General features: G+C 37.8%; 1 protein-coding gene across 4 annotated transcripts in view; it reads left to right on the top strand.

Annotated features, from left to right (window-relative positions):
* Window positions 1-9,817: 9,817 nt before the first annotated feature.
* Window positions 9,818-20,951, top strand: part of VPS13A (vacuolar protein sorting 13 homolog A) — a 227,052-nt gene continuing 215,918 nt past the window's right edge. For 2 of the 4 annotated variants that reach the window (XM_069476375.1, XM_069476376.1), the window contains exon 1: window positions 9,818-10,088. In XM_069476375.1, coding sequence (XP_069332476.1) covers window positions 9,989-10,088 — 100 coding nt within the window. In that variant the 5' untranslated portion in view covers window positions 9,818-9,988. The remainder of the gene's footprint in view (window positions 10,089-20,951) is intronic. The other 2 variants (XM_069476374.1, XM_069476372.1) reach the window with 1 other exon arrangement.

The following is a 20,951-nucleotide window of genomic DNA, read 5'->3' as shown; positions in this document are numbered from 1 at the left end:
GTAGCAATGAACAAAACTCGAATTCCCTGCACTCAGGGAGTTTGTATGCTAAAGGAGGATATACCAATTAAGTTATTGCTATGTACAAACTCCCTACAAATGAAGTGTCTCAAAAAACAATCATTATTAGAGTTCTCAAAACACAAAGCTGACAGCAGTTTGGGCCAGCAGGGGCAACTGGAACAACTTTGGTGACTTGGCACTGCTCATGCTCCAGCAGCCTGCCCCAGGCTTGTTCTCCTTGCAATGGCCCAGAGGGAGCAAGCAAGCCCAATTATGCAAGTGCTTTTCAAGCTCTGCTTGCATGACAGCAACTAATAGCTCATTGGCCTAAGCAAGTCACAGGACTGAACACACTGTCAAAAGGTTGGGCAGAACACACAATGGGAAAACCTGCAAAGTTAAACAACAAGATACAGACTGTAGTAAAAATAATGGAACCAATTATTACAGAGGGTGACAGAAAACAAATAAGTAGTGATAAGTATTACGTAATAGTGATAAGTACCATACGAAAAAATAAAGCAGAGTATGAAAATAATGACAAGAAGTAGAGGTAAAAGGGTGGTGTTATTTTTGCGAGGATGGTTAAGGAAAGATGCTCTGATTAGGAGCTATTTGAAGAGAGACTTCAACGTGAGGAGGGATCATTTGGGGGAATTTGAAGAATAGAAGCTACAAGGAAAAAATAGAAAAATAATAAAATAAGGGAACAAGCAGGAGTACAAAGAGAACACAGCTGGAAACTATGAACTTGTATTGCCATCAACCCATATGGTTGCATGACAACTTTTACGCATTTATTAAATGTGTTCCCAGGATCGAAGAGACATACTAACTTCATGTTGCTGCTCACATTGTTTATGGGACCTCTAGACTGACGATGAAGAATCAATATTTAGAGCTGAGGCAGTTTGTCTGTGTCTAATGTTTGTGTCTAATGTCTATGTCTAATGTTTTTCTATTCATACTAAATGCATTGATCAATTTTATGCAATTAGAGAAAAAGTCAGGGCCGAGGCAGGAGGATCACTTGAGGTCAGGAGTTCGAGACCAGCCTGAGCAAGAGCGAGATCCCGTCTCTACTAAAAAATAGAAAAATAATAGCTAGGCAACTAAAAATGGAAACAAAAAATTAGCTGGGTGTGGTGGCAAGCACCTGTAGTCCCAGCTACTCTGGAGGCTGAGGGAGGAGGATCACTTGAGACCAGGAGTTTGAGATTGCTGTGGGCTAGGCTGGCGCCACGGCACTCTAGCCTGGGCAACAGAGTGAGACTCTGTCTCAAAAAAAAAAAAAAAGAGAGAGAAAAAGTCAGCTTGTATTGGGCATGGTCACTACAGGTTAAATGGGAATTCTACACCTAAATCTAAATCTTTTGAACCTCCTCAGAGACCAGCTCAAACATCTGACATAAACAGTAGTAGAATTAAACTTTCTTTATTTAGGAACTGGTGCGCTAACAATACAATGTTGGGAAAAAAAACAAAGCCAGACTTGTATTCAATACCACAAAGTTGCAATCGATTGAGTCCTTCTTAAAAGGATATGAATCCACATGAAAAGCAAGAAAATTCTTAGTATGCCATAGGTAACCCTCAAATAGGAGAGAAACCAATTCAGTAGTAAAAATATGTGGTTAAAAATGTCATAAATGAACATTACTAATTTTTATTTTCTAATCTGAAGTTTAGGTGAAAATATGTTTAGGATTTATTTTATTAAAATATACAATAATTGATTTATAATCACCATAATTTAAAAAGAAAGTTTGTTTTAAAAATTCATGATTACAGTACTTCAATTTGAAGACTGATTTGGAAGAATTTTGTATCAAAAGTTCCACTAGATGGTGCTCTTTTAACTTTCTCAAAAGGAACACTGAAGGAGTTTGAGTCTCTAGCCTGACTCAGCTAATTTAACGTTAATGAAACCAAATTAGTGCATCTGACTCAGAATTTCCTCGGATATAAAAAGCAGTGTGTATAATCTAGGAACAGTATAAATGTGATAATTAATTGATAGAGGCGACTTTTCTTAGCAGCGGAAAAATACCACGATATTTTCAACAAAGAGATTCTGGGAACATTATGTATGTGCTCTTTGAGAAATAAGGTTTTATAAAACATAAACATTGGAAAATTTTAGACATTATCAGATTTTACTTAGAAAGTAATTGCTGAATTGATCTAAGTAATTTAAAATAAAAGCACACTATTGGTATACATTGAGGTTTAAATGTACCAATAGCCTTTTTTTTGTAATTACTAATCTGTCCTTTATCTGTGACACTGTATGTGAATTCTCTCTATATAAGGTACATAAGCTATGTCTATGTGATATAGAAAATATTGTTTATTAAAGTATTGGATCGTATTACAACTTTTACAACACATCTGTGTGTGCATGCATATATATAGACTGGGGAGCAGGGAATTTGTTGTTTCCTTATAACCCCACATGTTTATGATGTCAGTAATGGTATGTCTTTATCAAGATCTAGAGAAGGACATAAACTTAGAAAAGTTTTATATATAGTTTGTTAAACATCTACTAATAGACTAATGTATTTCCAGGCAAGTAGTTGTTAAATGAAGAATGCCAAAGGCCCAGTGTGGTGGCTCACGCCTATAATCCTAGCACTCTGGGAGGATGAGGAGGGTGGATCCTTTCAGCTCAGGAGTTCGAGACCAGCCTGAGCAAGAGTGAGACCCCCCCCCCCCATCTCTACTAAAAATAGAAAGAAATTATCTGGCCAACTAAAATATATATAGAAAAAATTAGCTGGGCATGGTGGCACATGCCTGTAGTCCCAGCTACTCGGGAGGCTGAGGCAGGAGGATTGCTTGAGCCCAGGAGTTTGAGGTTGCTGTGAGCTAGGCTGATGCCATGGCACTCTAGCCCGGGCAACAGAATGAAACTCTGTCTCAAAAAAAAAAAAAAAAGAATGCCAAGACATAAACTAATTCAAGCAGCCAGAAAATAAGATATTTGGAAGTTAGTGTTTGGTACATTTATGGATCAGTTAAGATTCTTACCAGGAATGATGTTATATTGTGATTATAAAAACATATACTAAAACAAGAAGAGTTTAAATACTGCAAAAATGCAAAAAATAATGTGTACATTTATTAAGGCACTGTTGTTGACAACGAATCTCTATTTTGATATTGAAGGAGCTGTGTATGTTTAAGTAGTTGGTAAGTGTTCACATGAACTTAATTTTCTAAATAAAAGTGTACACTCGCAAACATGAGTTTCAAATATGCTAGTAACCCTTTTTGTTATTGAAATCTATTCTCTATTTGTAACTTTTTAGAATTTCTTTGGTTAGACATCTCTTAGGTGAATCAAAACAACTTGCTTGCACATAGCAATAGCTTAATTCACTTTTGTTTTCTGAGATATTATCTTTTTTAACATCTCTATAATTTCGATATTGCTGACCACTCTATCTTCCTATGATTCTTCTAGGATTTTATGTCACCCCACTCCAGGTACACCGGCTTCTGTTGCAGGGCTCCTCTCTCATGTTCATTTGGTTCCTCCCTAAATTAGAGTGTTTTTTCAATATTAAGTCCTTATTCTTCTGCTTTTCTTTCTCTTCAGTTCTTCCCTCCAAAGTGTCATCCATACATTGAGTATCTATGATTGCTTCTGTGTAGGGAGCTCTCAAGTATCCATCTCTTATTTTAGACTCTCACTGGAATTCCATTTCTTTTTTTTTTTTTTTGAGACAGAGTCTCACTCTGTTGCCTAGGCTAGAGTGAGTGCCATGGCGTCAGCCTAGCTCACAGCAACCTCAAACTCCTGGGCTCAAGCGATCCTACTGCCTCAGCCTCCCAAGTAGCTGGGACTACAGGCACGCGCCACCATGCCCGGCTAATTTTTTCTATATATATTTTTAGCTGTCCATATAATTTCTTTCTATTTTTAGTAGAGACGGGGTCTCGCTCTTGCTCAGGCTGGTCTCGAACTCCTGACCTTGAGTGATCCACCCGCCTCGGCCTCCCAGAGTGCTAGGATTACAGGCGTGAGCCACTGCGCCCGGCCTGGAATTCCATTTCTTTATTTCCGACTATCACTTGGCATTTATTTCCTCCTGAATTTCTAATTACACTCTGTCCTGGATATTTTCCCCTGGATTTCAAATCTCATGGAGCCTACCAAAAACTAAACTCTTTTTCATCTCCTATGATATAAACCAATATGTTGTTTTCACACACCAGTCCCCGCAAATGACAGTCTTGGGATTATTGTATTTACCTCACACCCCACGGTTGACCAGTTTCCAAGGGTTGTAAATTCATCACATTTATGCTTTTCTATTCATTTAAATTGCCATGGCCTAATTACCTCCTTCCTAGATCTCCACTGTGGCCTCCTCACTGCACTTTAATTCTGGGACTCTCCCACCCCACTCCACTCACCTCTGCCAGGGCTTCCCATCTGTGTGCTTCAGGTTACTTGCACTAATAGGTTGGGTGGGGTAGGCAAGGCAGAGGACAGGAGCTGGCGTTAGAAACATACATTGAGGTGGTGGCCCAGGCTCTGGGGAAGGGCCTAACAGAAGCAGCAACACACACAAAGGGACACAGCTTTCAGTTCAGTCAATGGTTCACAAAGGAGGGAAAGAAAACAGAGACAGGAAATCAAGGTCATGGTCAATATTCAAATGTCCAGATAGGCAGAGAATTCATTTCTGGGAGGTCATTCATGTCCTGTCTGAATCAAGACTGGCTCACAACTGGGGAGGCTAGATTGAATAAACAAGGAGGAGCAGTGGTAGCAGTGGATTCAGCTCACAGTGAGCTACCTAACCCCACCGCCCCGGTGCCACAGGACGATTAAGAATAGACCCCTATCTTCTGCATACTTCACCTGGACCCACCTCACACTTCACTGTCTGACTTGTTCTTGATTATCCAAACCCCTCACCCTTGGATTCATTACCTATTTATAGACCGGCAGTTGCTGCCTGTCCAGACACTTAATCAGCTCTCTGGCCCTGAGCCTGGCTTCCCTCCTCACCCATAATTTGCATGTACTCCCTTTGATGATACTACTTCTTTCTCTCAGCCAAACAGCTCTCTTGGTACAGATTCAACTGCGGATCCTTAGTCTCCTTTCCGTAAAGATAGGTATATACAGAATTGTTAAGTAGAAACAAAATTAAGTAGTGAAAAGACGAAAAGAGTGCTCTAAGGTATTGAGGAGGCAGTTACTGCAGAAAGTGAATACAGCCCCAAGTGAATACAGCTGAGTGAGCAAAGAAACAGGCTTGGAAACTTAGAAGAGGAGCCCTCAAGCTGAAACTTAGACTTCCAAGGCAGGGGCTGCTTAGCTGGTCCCTGTGTCTTTGAGTTCTGAGAAGCAAAATTCTAAGGATGGGAAATATGAGGTTGGTTCTGATGTCTTTGAGATGGTGAGATGATATTAATTCTGCCAGTGTTGGGGAAAATGCAAGCTAGATTCAGGTGCTGCTAAGGTGATATGACAGAGCGTGACTGCTAGCTACTTGAGACTGAGAGGCCAGGGAATATCTCACCTCTATGATTAGGTGATATTTGGGCACGAACCTGAATGACAAGGAATCCACCATGTAAAATCAGCCATATAAAAATATGAGATCAGCAAACACTGATGGATGTCAGCATTTGGGATCCTCTTTATTTGGGAAGAGCTCCATCATTTTACATATTTAGAGCCAGAGGAAAGTGCTTGAAAATCCTTTATCGTACAATCTCTTTCTAGTATTTTACTGGGGACCACACAGTAATTGATATTTTAATACATTTTGATAAGGCACCACATTCAGGTACTTTTTGTTCTTGAATATTTTACCAAGCATCCAGTGCAGGGATATGAAAGCACCATGTGGAATCTCTTAACTCTTAGGCTCATCTCATCCTCTGGGGCACTTCCCAGTTGAGCTCAAATTAGCAGACACTTTAAAAATTATTTTAAAATAATTATAGATTGATAGGCAGTTATAAAAAGAAAACTTTATAGGGAGGTCCCATGTATGCTTCCTCAATGGTAACATATAGCTGTCATGCAATATCAAAATCAGGAAATAAAGATAACAGTACCATCCACTGAGCCTATTTAGATTTCACCAGTTTTATATGCACTCATGTGTATGTAGTTTTATGCAATTTTATGTAACCACTACCAATATTGTGATACTGAAGTGTACCATAAACACAGGCTTCTTCCTGCCATCCATTTGCACCCACACCTACCTGGTCTTGCTCATATCTAACCTTTGGCAACTGTTGATCTCTTCTCCATGTCTATAATTTTGTTATTTCAAGAATATTTTATAACTAGGACATACGGTTTTTACTTAGCCTAATTCCCCTGAGATCTAGCCAAGTTGTTGCACATATAGATAGTGCATTCCTTTTTACTGCTGAGTAGTATTCATAGGATGGATGTACCACAGTTTGTTTAACCATTCACCAGTTGAAAAACATTTGGGTTATTTCTAGGTTTTGGCTATTATAAATAATGCTGCTATGAACATTCACGTACAGATTTTTATGTGAACGTAAGTTTTCATTTCTGGAATAAATGTCCAAGAGTACAATTTAACTGTTGGTTCACATGGTAAGGGCATGCTTAACTTTTTGTAGAAACTGCTGAATTGTTTTGCAGAGTGGCTGTACCATTTTACAACCCCACCTCCATTGAACAAATGATCCAGTTTCTCCATATCCTCATCAGCATTTGGTATTATCACTATTTTTTTAACCATTCTGATAGGTTAAATATGATAAGATATTCTGCTATCTCATTATGGTTTTCATTTTCATTTCCCCAGTGGCTAATGATGTTAAACATGTTTTCACCTGCTTATTTGCCATCTCTGTAATGCTTTTTGGAAAATGTCTGCTCACATCTTTTGGCAGACTTTCGGAGTTCACATCCATTTTTATATCAATTCTCCAACAAGGTTGAGACCATGCTCACAGCAATTTGTCCATGTGCATATATAGTTTTCCTAAAGAATTATAAAATAACATAATATATAATAGCATTTCTAACACATCTCTCTTCACCAGTTTGGAAGAACAAATTAATACATGCTCACTGTAAAAAAAAAAAAAATTGAAAGAACAGAAAAAAATACACTAATTACCAAAAGTTTACCATCTAGGGATAACCACTATTTGTGAGCATACGTCTAGATATCTTTCTGTATGTATATTCTTTGCACACATAAAAACACATCCACAAATTACATAACTGGTGTGATGCTATTCTGCCCCTTGTTTCACACAAAATATATTATTGACATCCTTCCATATTAACATAGATCTTCACTATCATTTTAATGCCTGCATAGTAATTGTTTCCAATTTTTTCCCTATTATAAACAATGCTTTAATGATTGTGCTTGTGGGGATTGCTTTTTGTATTTTTATAATTATTTTCTTAGAATAAATCAGTAGAAGTGAGATTCCTGAATCAGAAGTCACATATATATGTACGTATATAATATACACTGATATATCCCTATATATGATATATGTTTGTAAACATTAGGAGTTGCCTTTTAGAAAGATTGTGTCAATTTACATTCAGCCCCCCCCCCCCCCCACACCCCCTAAGATTCTGGTAAGGTTCTTGACCTTTTGGCTGTATTCCCCTTCCAATGAATTTCTCTCTTTCAGGCTGGGTGCGGTGGCTCACGCCTGTAATCCTAGTACTCTGGGAGGCCAAGGCGGGTGATCGCTCGAGGTCAGGAGTTCGAGACCAGCCTGAGCGAAAGCGAGACCTGTCTCTACTAAAAATAGAAAGAAATTATCTGGCCAACTAAAATATATATAGAAAAAATTAGCTGGGCATGGTGGCACATGCCTGTAGTCCCAGCTACTCGGGAGGCTGAGGCAGTAGGATCGCTTAAGCCCAGGAGTTTGAGGTTGCTGTGAGCTAGGCTGATGCCATGGCACTCACTCTAGCCCTGGCAACAGAGTGAGACTCTGTCTCAAGAAAAAAAAAAAAAAAAAAAAAATTCTCTCTCTCTCTCTCTCTAAGGATTGAAACATATAAATAAATCCAAATAACTTTTTGTTGTTTAAAATGTTTAAACCATGTTTAAAATGTTTATATCATGTTCATGATATACCATATAACACTAGATAAGAATTCAGTTACAAAATGTGCCGTCTTGTTTATTAATATTTTTCACAATTCCTCAGCAGAATTTCTTTCATTACTCTGTTTAGCAATTAAATACATATACCTCTAATTTTTCAGTCTCCCCCCCACCCTTACCCAATTCCACAAGATTTTCCTGGATTGTAGAAAACTAGTATGAAAGTGTTTACAAGATACTTAAGATGTATTGAGTGAGTTCTGAAAGTTCTTGTAACTTTAGACTTAGGGTGCTAGATATAACAGTGGAATTTTGCAGCTACTGTATATCTGGCTTATTAATAGTGCAGTAGCAAAATACCTCATCATGTAGGGCTTCTCTCTTTCCTAGGCATTTTTGCCTCTGTTAGTTTCTCCGTGCAGGTATTGTGAGGTAGATTCCCACCTTTGTTAGACATGGAGGTCAATCAGAAGGGCCAGGTTCCAGTTCTACTTCCACAGAACATTAGTTGTGTGATCTTGAGCAAATTCCTGACATCTCAGCTGCATTATATTTAAGACCAAGAGGTTGGAGACCTCATAAAGTCCCTTCAAATATAAAATCATATAATAAAATAATTCATAAATTCATGTAAAAATTTACACTGTTTTTGTCAGGAATTCTACTTGCAAAGGTGCACTGTAAACCTTTAATTTTGAAAAATCTGAAGACCATTCACAAAAAGTAGTAAAATGATACAGGAATTAACAGAAAGTCATCATCATTCATTTAATATGCAAAGAGAAAAAGTTCAAAGTATACTCAAGTCCTTAAGAGGATGATTAATTATAGTTCTCTAAACCTCACATCTAGCCTCTCTGTGACCTCAGTCCTTTGGGACTATTTCTACATAAGACCAAACGAGTGGGGCTGAAAGAGCTCTGAATTTTATTTGTTTATTTTAGGTCAGTAATTCTGTGGAGGCTCAGGGGTGAGGGTCTAGGACTCTCAGTATTCCTCGGAGGGCGCTCACAGTTTCCGGATCTGCTGACTCTATCCGCAGGGAGAAGTGCTATTCTTTGGAAAGAAAGGTGGCTCCGCATAAATGACTTGACCAAAAATGGGTGCTCCTCTCAGATGTAAGGAAGGGGCTGCGGAATTCCATCCTCGACTTTACGTCTCCCTCCTTTCCCTCCAATTCCCCATGTGCAGCAGAGAAGTTAAGTCATCCCAAGGGCCTTCAGAGGACCAGACTGGGCAGTTACAAACGCCCAGACACCCACCTGGCCAGACCCTCCCAACCTGAAATGATAGGGGGATGCTCTCTGGGACACTCCCTCGTGAGGTCTCCAGCCTAACAGCGAAGGGGCTGAAATCCCCCCACGCCTTACTTTGGAACAAGTCCTCAGACCCCGTAGCGGGGGCTGTCACCTTCCCGGGGCAGGGTAGGGTCCCGTAGGGCTTACCCGCCGCGCCACGCCCCTGCTTCGCCCCGGGGGGCGGGGCCGGAATAAATTTTGCACCTCCCAACACTTGTCCCGTTGCCAAGCGATAAGGGAGGAGGAGGGGCCGACGGGAAAGGGGCCGGGGCGGGCCCGAACGGGGCACGCGCTAGACCCGCGGCCGCGCAGCCGCCCTTCTTCCCTGTCGGGGCAGCGCGCTCAGGTCGGCGCCGCGCCCCGCCTCCACCCGCGGGCAGAGCTGCGCACGCGTGGAGAGAGTGGCCGCCTCTACGACTCACTGGGCTCGCGCATGGGCTGCGCGTCCGGCCAGCGGTGGCGCCACAGCCGGAGCCTCCCGGGAGCCGGTGAACCGAGCGGTCTCGAGGGAGAGGCGCGTGGGCAGGCGCAGGGAGAAGGAGCGCGGGGCGGGTAGAGCGGCCGCCGTGCCCACCGCTGCTGAGGAAAATGGTATTCGAGTCAGTGGTCGTGGACGTGTTGAACCGGTTCTTGGGAGACTATGTGGTGGGCCTGGACAGGTCCCAGCTCTCTCTGGACATCTGGAAAGGTAACGAGACCGCCGCCGCTCCTCAGTGTCGCCTGACCCCCGACCCCGGCCCTCTCGCTGCCTGAGCCGGGTCCGGGCTTCCTGGGGCTTCAGGCCCCCGCTCGCCTGTGCTGCCACCTGCCGCCTGCCCGCGTCTGGGTCAAGTTACGTAAAGCCGGGCGGCAGGTCCCAGGTCTCCGCCCGCGGGTTGTTTATTTTTTGGTGGGCAGGGGACGGTCGTGGGTGCGGGATGAAAAGGTCTGTCTTTCCGAGCGGAGCGGCTGAGGGGGATCCGCCGTGGGTTCCATGGGTCTAGAGTTCAAATCCCGGCGAGGTGCCCTTTTCTGCCCGTCGTCCCGAGCCAGGCGAGGAGGAGCGACGTCACGCTCCTGGGTTTGCTCTCACTCCTGTCATTTTACCCGGTGCGTTATGACGGAGGCCCCGGAGAGCCCACGGAGTGCCGCACGCTGCTTCGCACGTGAAGGCAAGGCGCTGTTACCGAAGGCGCCCACCCCGCTTCCTTCCCCGGCCTCGGCAGGGCTAACCCCGGGGCGCTTTCTCGGCGCCCGCTTCCGGCGGTGCAGCCTGGACTCCGGCTCGCTCCCCTGGGTTGGGCCAATAACCAAAGGGCAACTCCCGTGGAGAATAACTCAGTCTGTTGCTTGTGTGTTTTTAGTTCATGACCTGAACCAGGAATGTGTCCCATTTTTCAAGGCTTTGGGGTTTTGTGGATCAGAGTTAATTGCTGTTTTTTTTTTTTTTTTTTTTAAAACAACAGGTGCGCTGTGCAAAGTCTCTGACCTACAAAAGACAGGGGTGAACATTCCCCTTTCACGTGGTGAAAGATGGAAGCTTTACTTGTTTCCGTTTACTCTGATGTTCCACCTGTTTAGAGTCTCATTTTTAGTGCATCATGTTTTTTGTATTATACCCTCATTTATTGTAAACACCCATTGGAAATTAGACTACTTTATGATATGGATTTCCTAGACCAAAGGGAGGATTCATTTTTGTGTGAATTATATATATTAATATGTAGTTGTACATTCTATATTTTGTATAGAATATATTTTTAAAGTAATTTTAACTATTTTTGGATATGCACACACTTCCATCCTTCTAAAATATTTATCTGGACTCTTCCTTTATGAAACAATGTAAACAAGTAAGTTAGTTTGATTAAAAGAATTGTTACTTGTTACTAGTGTTGGTATCTGGTACCATGATATAGTGGACTACAAAAACTAGGGACATAAGCCATAGCTCAGCCTCTGACTAGTACTAGAAACTTTCAGACTGTTTATTCTATGCTGCTTCTCAGTTGCAAAGTGAAAATAATAAAACTTGTCTCCATCTGTCTTTGAAGGAAGTTTAAGAACACTTGAGAGTGCTTTAATCTGTAGCAGAACGTTGCTTCTACATTTAAGGTAGAGGTTTTGTGATTAATCAGTGGATTTATTTCCTTATTTAAAACTTACATACAGTAAAATTCACTCTTGCGGTACAGTTCTGTCTGCTTTGACAAATGCTAAGAGGCATGTATCCATCATAATAGTGACACCGGAAAGTTCCACCAAGCTCCCCAGATTCCCTCTGCTGGCTCTTTGTAATTCACCCCACCACACCTCCTGACAATCTCTGTTTCCATCCCTGTAGTTTTGTCTTTTCCAGAGTGCATATAAATGTGCTTGTTTGGTATGTTTGGGTCTGGTTTCTTAGTTTCACTTCTTCCATTTCTTACACAAAATGCATTTGAGAGTCATCCGTGTGTTACATACATCAATAATTGATTCCTGTATTTTTGAATAGTGTTTCATTCTGTGGATGTACTATAAATGTTTATCTATTGGCCGGTTGAAGGACAATTCAGTTTTTTTGAGATTATGAATAAAGCTGGCATAAACATTCATGTACAGGTTTTTGTGTGAACATAAATTGTTATTTCTCTTGGGTAAATAACTAAGAGTGGGATTGCAGAGTCATATGTTAAGTGAATATTTAGTGGTAGTAGGAAATAGTAAGAAACTACGAAACTGGCCTGTAGCATTTTCCAATTTCACCAGCATTGGATCAGATTTTAGCTGCTCTGCCTCTGCTAAGTGTAAGGCTGGTGGTGGGCATCCCTGCCCTCCCTAATTGAAAAAGAAGAAGCCCACGAGACTTGCTGAGAACAATGCCTGCAAGGCCCAGCTAAGTTAAAGAATAACCACACCTGGATGGCTACCCTGATAAGAGTTATGGTCCCTGGAGTCCCTGGAGTCCGTCACGGTTCCTGGTGTGCACACATACCACCAGTCCCTCCTGTTTCTCAATACTCGCCCTAAAACTACAACGGAAAATTCCTTGCTCTCCCCGCCATAAATCTTCCCACCAAAGAAACCCCCACCCCCTAGCCCTAAAAACATATATAAACCCACTCAAAACTTCTGGGCAGCGCGACTTCTCTGGCCCCACTCTTAGGACCCGTGAACCTGGCCTGGGAGCGCTCTAATAAAGCCTCGTTGCTTTAACTCTTTCAACTCTGCTGTCTCTCTTTCTCTGGGCAGCTCATTCAAAAACTTTACAGCCAGCACTTGGTATTGTCATTAAAAAAACTTTTTAGCCATTCTAATAGGTATGTAGTGGTAAAGGATTGTGATTTTAATTTGTATTTCCTTAGTGATTAATGATGTTTGAGCATCTTGTTCTTTGCTATTTGTATATTTCCATTGGTGAGGTGTCCAAATCTTTTGTTCATTTTAAATTGAGTTGTTTTCTTTTTCTATTTGTATTGAGATTTAATTCCCATATCATAAAATTCACGCTTTTAAAATGTATAATTTATTGTTTTAGTATAGTCACAAAATTGTGCAACCACCACTGTGTCTAATTCCCTAACATTTCGATACTCCAAAAATAAACCTCAATCTCCATTAGCAGTCACTCCTCATTTCCTCCCATTCCTCCCCACCCTGCCTATAGCAACCATTAATCTGCTTTCTGTCTCTATGGACTAGCCAATTCTAGACATTTCATTTAAATGGAATCATACAATATGTGCCCTGCTGTTTCTGGCTTTTATATAACTTAACGTTATATTTTCAAGGTTCATCTTTGTTGATGGATGTATTGATATTTCATTCTCTTTTATAGTTGAATAATATTCCATTGTATGGACATACCACATTTTGTTTATCAACTCACCAGCTGCTAGATATTCAGGTTTATTCCTACTTTTTGCGTATTATGAATGATGCCACTATGAACATTCATGTACAAGTTTTTTGTGGACATATGTTTTAAATTCTTTTGGCTACATACCTAGGATTGGAATTGCTGGGTCATGTGGTAACTCTGTTTAACCTTTTGAGAAACTGCCAAACTCTTTTCCATAGTGTTTTGTTTTCTTATTGTTGAGTATTGAGTTCTTTAAATATTATGGATATAAGTCCTTTGTCAGACATGTGATTTGAAAACATTTTCTCCTAGTCTTTTTCCATTCTGTCTTTTGCAGAGGAAATGTTTTTAATTTTGATAAAGTCCAGTTTATCAAAAATTTCTTTTAAGAGTTATGGCTTTTGGTGTCCTACCTACGAAATCTTTGCCTAACGTAAAGTCACAGAGATATTCTGCTATGTTTTCTTGTAGAAGTTTTACAGTTTTATGTTTAGGTTTTGGATTCATTTTTTTGTATAAAGTATGTGATATGGGTTGAAGGTTAAGGTAGAATTGTTAGCATGTAGATGCAAAATATCCAGTTGTTCAGCACCATTGGCTGAAAAAACTAGCCTTTCTCCTCTGAATTACTTTTGTGCTTTTGTAAAAAATCAGTAGATTTAATATTGTATAGATTTATTTTTGGATTGTATGCTGTTCCAACAATCTACATGTCCATCATTTCACCAATACTACACTGTCTTGATAACTATAGCTTTTTGGTTAAGTCTAGAAATCAGGTAATGGGATCTCTCCAATTTTGGTCTTTGCCATATAATTTTTTAAATATGTCAGTTTTTTATCTAGAGAAATCAGTTTTATGTTGATAATTAAAACTTTAAGTAGCAGCTGGAGTAGTTTTTAAGAAATACACTGAGGTTTTCAAAAATACTAACTTTTGATAAACTTAAGAGTATTTTTAAAAAACATTGTTTGAAAATTTTGATAATAGAAATTAAGTGCTGCATAAGAAAAATTTTAAGACTTAATATTTTATGATCTAATGTGACAGACCTATTACTTGTAAATGTGTGCTTTTGCTAGGCTTCTGTGTAATAATTCAGTTAATTTCACTATTAGCATGTTAAAAGTATCAATTAGTATTCAGGCAGTACCAATAATGGGTAGTGTTCTGAATATTTGTTTCTCAGATGATTCTTTGGAAATCAGAATCCATTTTTTCTTAGAAACATTATTATATGTGAATGAAGAACTTCCAAAAACCTGTTTTATTATGCTATAGCAGAAGAGTACTACAATACTGGGTCCAATACACTAAGTAGACTGATTGCTGGAAGCCATCTGTTTTTGTAGGAGAAAAAGGAATTGAACTTCATCCTAGGACTGACTCTTTGCAAATTTTGATGTTGGTAAAGTATACTTTTTATACACTTTTATTTACAATTCTCCACCCTTCTCATATATCAAGTTAGGGAGGTACTAATATTTAATAGACTGGTTTGAGATTGATCCTTTCAACTTTCCCAAGCATTTAGCATTTCACATATTTCCTTTAAGAGCCAGGATGCATCAGAATCAGGTATAGGTGTTTGTTATGAGTACAGATTTTGAACCCTTCCCCAGAAATGATTATCTGGAATAGGACACCAAAATCTTTTTTTTTTTTTTTTTTAACAAATTACACTGGGGACTGTGATGCACAATTGGGTACATTTTAAGAGGACTTTCAGGGAAAAAGTATTATAAAGTCAGAGAGACAAAAGCAATAGTAAGGGTGGCTTGTGTGATAGAATTATCATTTGTAACACAGGAAGTACCTGTACTTTATAACCCCTTCTTAATTTAGTCTTCCAAATTTGTTTTCTTTTATTCTCCAAAATAATAATACTTAAATTTGTAATTTTTTATGACTGACATTTTTATGTAATATTAAAGGTGCAGATTTCCTGTTTATTAACGAATACATGTATTATGTTTTTTAAATGTTAATCTCCCAGTTTTCTCTTTATAATAGAGTCTTAAGTTCGGTGACCACTTACTGCATACCCCTTTATACCAGGGGCTGTAGAGGATGATGAAGATTCAGTTAGGATACAGTTTCTGATTTTGAGGAGTCATTCATCTGTGACAGGAATATACTAGGGAACTAAACAAATGATTCTTACAGTCTAGTGATAATTACCAATTCTAATTTCTTAAATGTTATTTTTATATCCATGTTCTTAGATACTCTCAGAGAACTTTAAAGCTGATGGAAAGTTTTATTATGAAAAGTATTATGAGATTTTACAGTACACATCCACATACTATCTAGATTTGCGATTAACATATGTATTAACAGCTTTATTGAGGTATAATTGACATATAGTAAAATACACATATTTACAATCTACAGTTTGATAAATTTTGGCATACATATCCACACAGATAACCATCATCACAGTCAAGATAAGGAACATATCCACCACACTCAAGAGTTTCTTTGGGCCCCCTGGCAATCCCTATCTCTTAACCCTCTTGCCCCTTTCACCCTTCTTCTTCCCAAGCAACCACTGATTCACTGTCTGTTACTATATGTTATATTAGTTTTCTAGAATTTCATATAAATGGGATTGTATGGTATATATTCTTTTATTCTGACTTGTTTTAGCATAAACAAAGGCTGCAGAACAGGTTGATTGCTAAAGTTGGTTGAATTCCTATTGTCTGGAGACCCTCCCTTCCTACTTACAAGAGTACAGATAAAAAAAACTTTTTTCTTTGACAATATCTATCATATTTATAGCTATTTTCTATTGGTTGTACTTATTTGTTTCCTTTTAAACAACGCTCCCCTCTTTTGCCTTCTCCGGTTTTAATTGAATATTTTGTATGATTTTATTTCTTTTTCCTCTCTTAGCATATCAGTTATACTTCTTTTTTTTTTTTTTTTTTAGTGGTTATCTTAGAATATGCTGTATCATTTAAAACTAATATAAGTCTGCATTCAAATAACACTATATGGCGTCATGGATAATGGAGATACAACAGAGTACTCAAAGTCCTTCCTTCTGCCCATTATAACATTTTTGTCATTAATTCCTCTTATCCATAAGCTATAATCATCCAATGTATTGTTGCAATTATTATTTAAACTAGTTTTCTACTTGATTATTTAAGAATAAGGAAAGTAAAAGACTTAATTTTACCTTCATTTGTTATTTCTCTAATGCTCTTGTAAATCTGAATTTCTGATGTATCATTTTCCTTCTATCTGAATAACTCCTTTTTAATCTTTTTTGTAAGGGAGGTCTACTGGTAACAAATTTTATCAGTTTTTTCTTTATCTTGGAAAGGTTTTTATTTCTTCTACATTTCCCCCCATTGAAAAAAATTGTGGTAAAATACACATAACATTTATTGTCTAATCATTTTAAGTATACACTTCAGTGTCATTAAGTAAATTTACATTGTTGTGTAACCATCACAACCATCCATCTTTGGAACTCTTCATCTTGTAAAGCTGAAACACTGTATCCGTTAAGCAGTGACTGCCCGTTTGGTACCTAGTATAAGTGGAATCATACAGTATTTGCCCTTTATAACTGACATCTTTTACTTAGCCTAATGTTCTTAAGATTCATCCATGTTGTAGCATATGTCAGAATTTCAGTAATTTTTCAGGGTGAATAATATCCCATGGTATGTATATACACACCACATTTTGTTTCTCCATTCGTCTGTTGATGGATACTTGGGTTGTTTCGCCTTTTGGCTATTGTGAATAATGCTGGTGTGAACATGGGTATTTTCTTTGAGTCTGTGCTTTCAAATTTTTTGTGTATGTACCCAGAGGTAGAATTACTGGGTGATATGGTAATTGTAATTTTTTGAGGAACCATCTATTACTTTCCATAGTAGCTGCACTGTTTTACATTCCTGCCAATAGCGTACGAGGGTTGCAGTTTGTTCACATCCTCGCCAACGCTTACGTTCTCCTTTTTGGTAGTAGCTACTATAATGGGTATGAGGTGCTATCTTGTAGTTTTTATTTACATTTCTTTAATTAGTGATATTGAGCATTTTTTCATGGGCTTATTGGCTATTTGTATAGCTTCATTGGAAAAATGTTTAAGTCTTTTGCTCATCTTTTAATCAGGTATTTATTTTTGAGTTGTAGGAATTTTTAAAAATATATTCTGGGTATTGGCGCCTTATCAAATATATGATTTGCAGATATTTCCTCTCATTTTCTGTGTTGCCTTTTCACTGTTGATAGTGTCCTATGATGCACAAAAGTTTTAAAATTTGATGAAGTCCAGTTCACCCATTTTTTTTTCTATTGTTGCCTGTGGTTTTGGTGTCATATTCAAGAAATCATTACAAAACCCGATGCCATGAAACTTTCCCCCTATGTTCATTCTAAGAGTTCTATATGCTTTTACATTTAGCTCTTGTATCCATTTTGAGTTAATTTTTGAATATGGTATAAAATAAGGATTCACCTTCATTCTTTTGCTGTGTATATCCAGTTCCTTCAACAGCTTTTGTTGAAAAGACTGTCCTTTCCAAATTAAATGGTCATGGTGCCCTTGTTGAAAATTATCTGGCCATGTATGTGAGGGTTTATTTCTGGATTTTCTATTCTATTCCACTGGTCTGTGTGTTTGTAAGCCAGTACCACACTGTTTTGATTAAAGTGGCTTTTAATAAGTTTTAAAGTCAGGAAGTGTGTGACTTTAACTTTCTTCATTTTTTTTCACGATTTTTTTGGTTATTCAATGTTGAATTTAAGAATGGATTTCTGTATTTCTCCAAAAAATGTTGAGATTTTAATATGGATTGCATTGAATCTGGAGATCGTTTTGGATAGTATTGACGCTCCTTGATTAAGTTTATTCCTAAGTATTTTTACTATTTTTGATGCTATTGTAAATGGAATTGTTTTATTTCCTGTTTGTACTGTTCATTTTTAGTATATAAAAATAAAATTGATTTTTTCATGTTGATTTTGTATCCAGCAACATTGCTGAATAATTATAACATTTTTTTGGTGGAATATTTAGGGTTTTCTACATATAAGATCATGCTGTCTGTGAACAGAGATAATTTTACTTTTTCCTTTCCACTTTGGGTGCCTTTTATTTCTTTTCCTTGCCAAATTGCTATGGCTAGGTCTTTCAGTGCTATGTTGAACAGAAGTGGCAAAAGCAGATATCCTTATCTTTGTTCCTGATCTTAGAGGAAAGGTTTCAGTCTTTCACCATTGTAATGTTAGCTGTGGACTTTTTATACATGGGCTTTATTATGTTGAGATAGGTTCCTTTTATTCCTGTTTTTTTTTTTTTTTTATTTTTTGTCATGAAAGTGTGCTGAAGTTTTTCAAATCCTTTTCTTATCAATTGAGATAATTATGTGGTTTTTTCCTTCATTTCCTTAAAGTGGTGTTACATTGATTGATTTTCCTATGTTGAATCATTCTTGCATTCTAGGAATAAATTCTTTTGGGTTATGGTATATAATCCTTTTAATGTGCTATTGAATTTTGTTTGCTAGTATTTCGTTGAGGATTTTTGCGTCAGTATTCATCAGGGATATTGGTGTGTAGTTTTGTTTTTGTTTCCCTCCTTTTCATGTCTTTATCTGGCTTTGGTATTAGAGTAATGTTGGCCTCATAGGAGGAGTTTGAAAGTGTTCCCCTCTCTTCAATCTTTTGGGAGAGTTTAAGGAGGATTGGTGTTAATTCTTTTTTTAATGTTTGGTAGAATTCACCAGTGAAACCATTTGTTCCTTGGCTTTTTTATTGTTGTTAGGAAGTTTTTGATCACTGAATTAATCTCCTTAATAGTTATAGGTTTATTCAGACGATCTATTGTATTAACATTGAGCTTGGTATGTTGTATGTTTCTAGGAATTCATCCATCTCATCTAGGTTATGTAATTTGTTGTACAGTTGTTCATAGTACTTTCATATAATCACCTTTATTTTTGTAAAATTGGTAATAATAGCTCCTCCTTTGTTTCTGGGCTACAATAACTTTTTTTGGTAGTCAGTCTACTTAAAGGCTTGTCAGTTTTGTTGATCTTTTTAGAGAACTAACTCTTGGTTTTGTTGATTTTTTTTTTTTTTTTTTTTTTCTGTATTGTTTTTCTATTCCCTATTTTGGTCATCTGTGCTCTATTTATTATTTCCTTCCTTCTACTGGGTTTGGGCTTAGTTTTATTTTCTGTTTCTTAAGGTGTAAATTTAGGTTGTTGATTTGGAATATTTCTTCTTTTTTAATATGAGCATTTATAGCTCTAAATTTCCCTGCCATCATTCCTTTCACTGCATCTTATTAATTATGATGGTATGTTATATGTTCATTTTCATTTGTCTCAAGATATTTTCTAATTTCTCTTGTGATTTCTTTGACCCATTTCTTGTTTGAGTGCTTAATTCTCCCATATTTTTGGATTGTTCTGTTTTCCTTCTATTTATTTGTAGATTCATTCCATTGTTATTGGAAAAGATACCTTGCGTGATTTCAATCTTTTAAAATTTTAAAAATTTTGTTTTTAATTGACACATAATTATACATGCTTATGGAGTATGGTGTGATGTTTCAATACATGCATACATTGTGTAATGATGAAGCTGGTGTTTAGCATATCCATCACCTCATACATTTATTTCTTTGTGGTGAGAACATTCAAAATTCTGTCTTCTAGCTATTTTAAAGTATACAGTACAATATTGTTGACCATAGTCACCCCACTGTGCAATAGAACACCAGAAGTTACTCCTGTCTAACTGTAACTTTGTATCCATTGATCGATCTTTCCCATTCCCCCATCCTCAACCTCGGGTAACCACTATTTTACTCTTTACTTCTATGATATCACTTTTTTAGATTCCATCTATGAGTGAGATCATGTGGTATTTGTCTTTCTGTACCTGGCTTATTTTACTTAGCATAACAGTGTGTAAGAGTTCCCCTTTCTCCACAGTCATGCCAGCATTTCTTATTTTTCTGCTTTTTGATGATAGCCATTCTAATTGGGGGGAGGTGATATTTCATTGTGGTTTTCATTTGCATCTCCCTGATGATTAGTGTTGTTGAACATTTTTTCATATATCTTTTTGCCCATTTGTATGTCTTCTTTTCTCTTTTGTAACTTTTCAACACTTGTTTTGTGATGTAACATATGGTGTATCCTAGAGAATGTCCCATGTGCACTTGAGAAAAGTGTATATTGTGTTGTTGGGTGAAGTGTTCTGTATGTTTTTTTGGTCCAGTTAGTAAATAGTGTTGTTCATATCCTCTATTTCCTTATTAATCTCCTGTCTGATTGTTCTATCTATTATTGAAAGTAGGATATTGAAGTCTCTTGTTACTGTAGTGCTATCTATTTCTCTCCTCAGTTCTGTCAACGTTTGCTTCATATGTTTTGGTGGTCTGATGTATGTGTTTATAATCATTGTATCTTCTTAGTAAAATGTGTCCCTTTTATTATTATATAATGCCCTCCTTTGTTTCTTGTAACATGTTTTGACGTAAAGTCTATATGTCTGATATTAGTACAGGTTGAGTATCCCTTACCTGAAATGCTTGGGACCAGAAGTGTTTTAGATTTTGGATTTTTTTCAGATTTTGGAATATTTTCATATACTTAATGAGATATCTTGGGGATGGGACCCAAGTCTAAACATGAAATTCATTTATGTTTCATATGTACCTTATGCACATAGCCTGAAGATAATTTTAT

Source organism: Eulemur rufifrons, chromosome 7 (assembly GCF_041146395.1).
Source record: "Eulemur rufifrons isolate Redbay chromosome 7, OSU_ERuf_1, whole genome shotgun sequence".
NCBI classification, from domain to species: domain Eukaryota; kingdom Metazoa; phylum Chordata; class Mammalia; order Primates; family Lemuridae; genus Eulemur; species Eulemur rufifrons.
The sequence above is the reverse complement of the archived record's forward strand: the minus strand, read 5'-3'. Positions and strand labels throughout refer to the sequence as shown.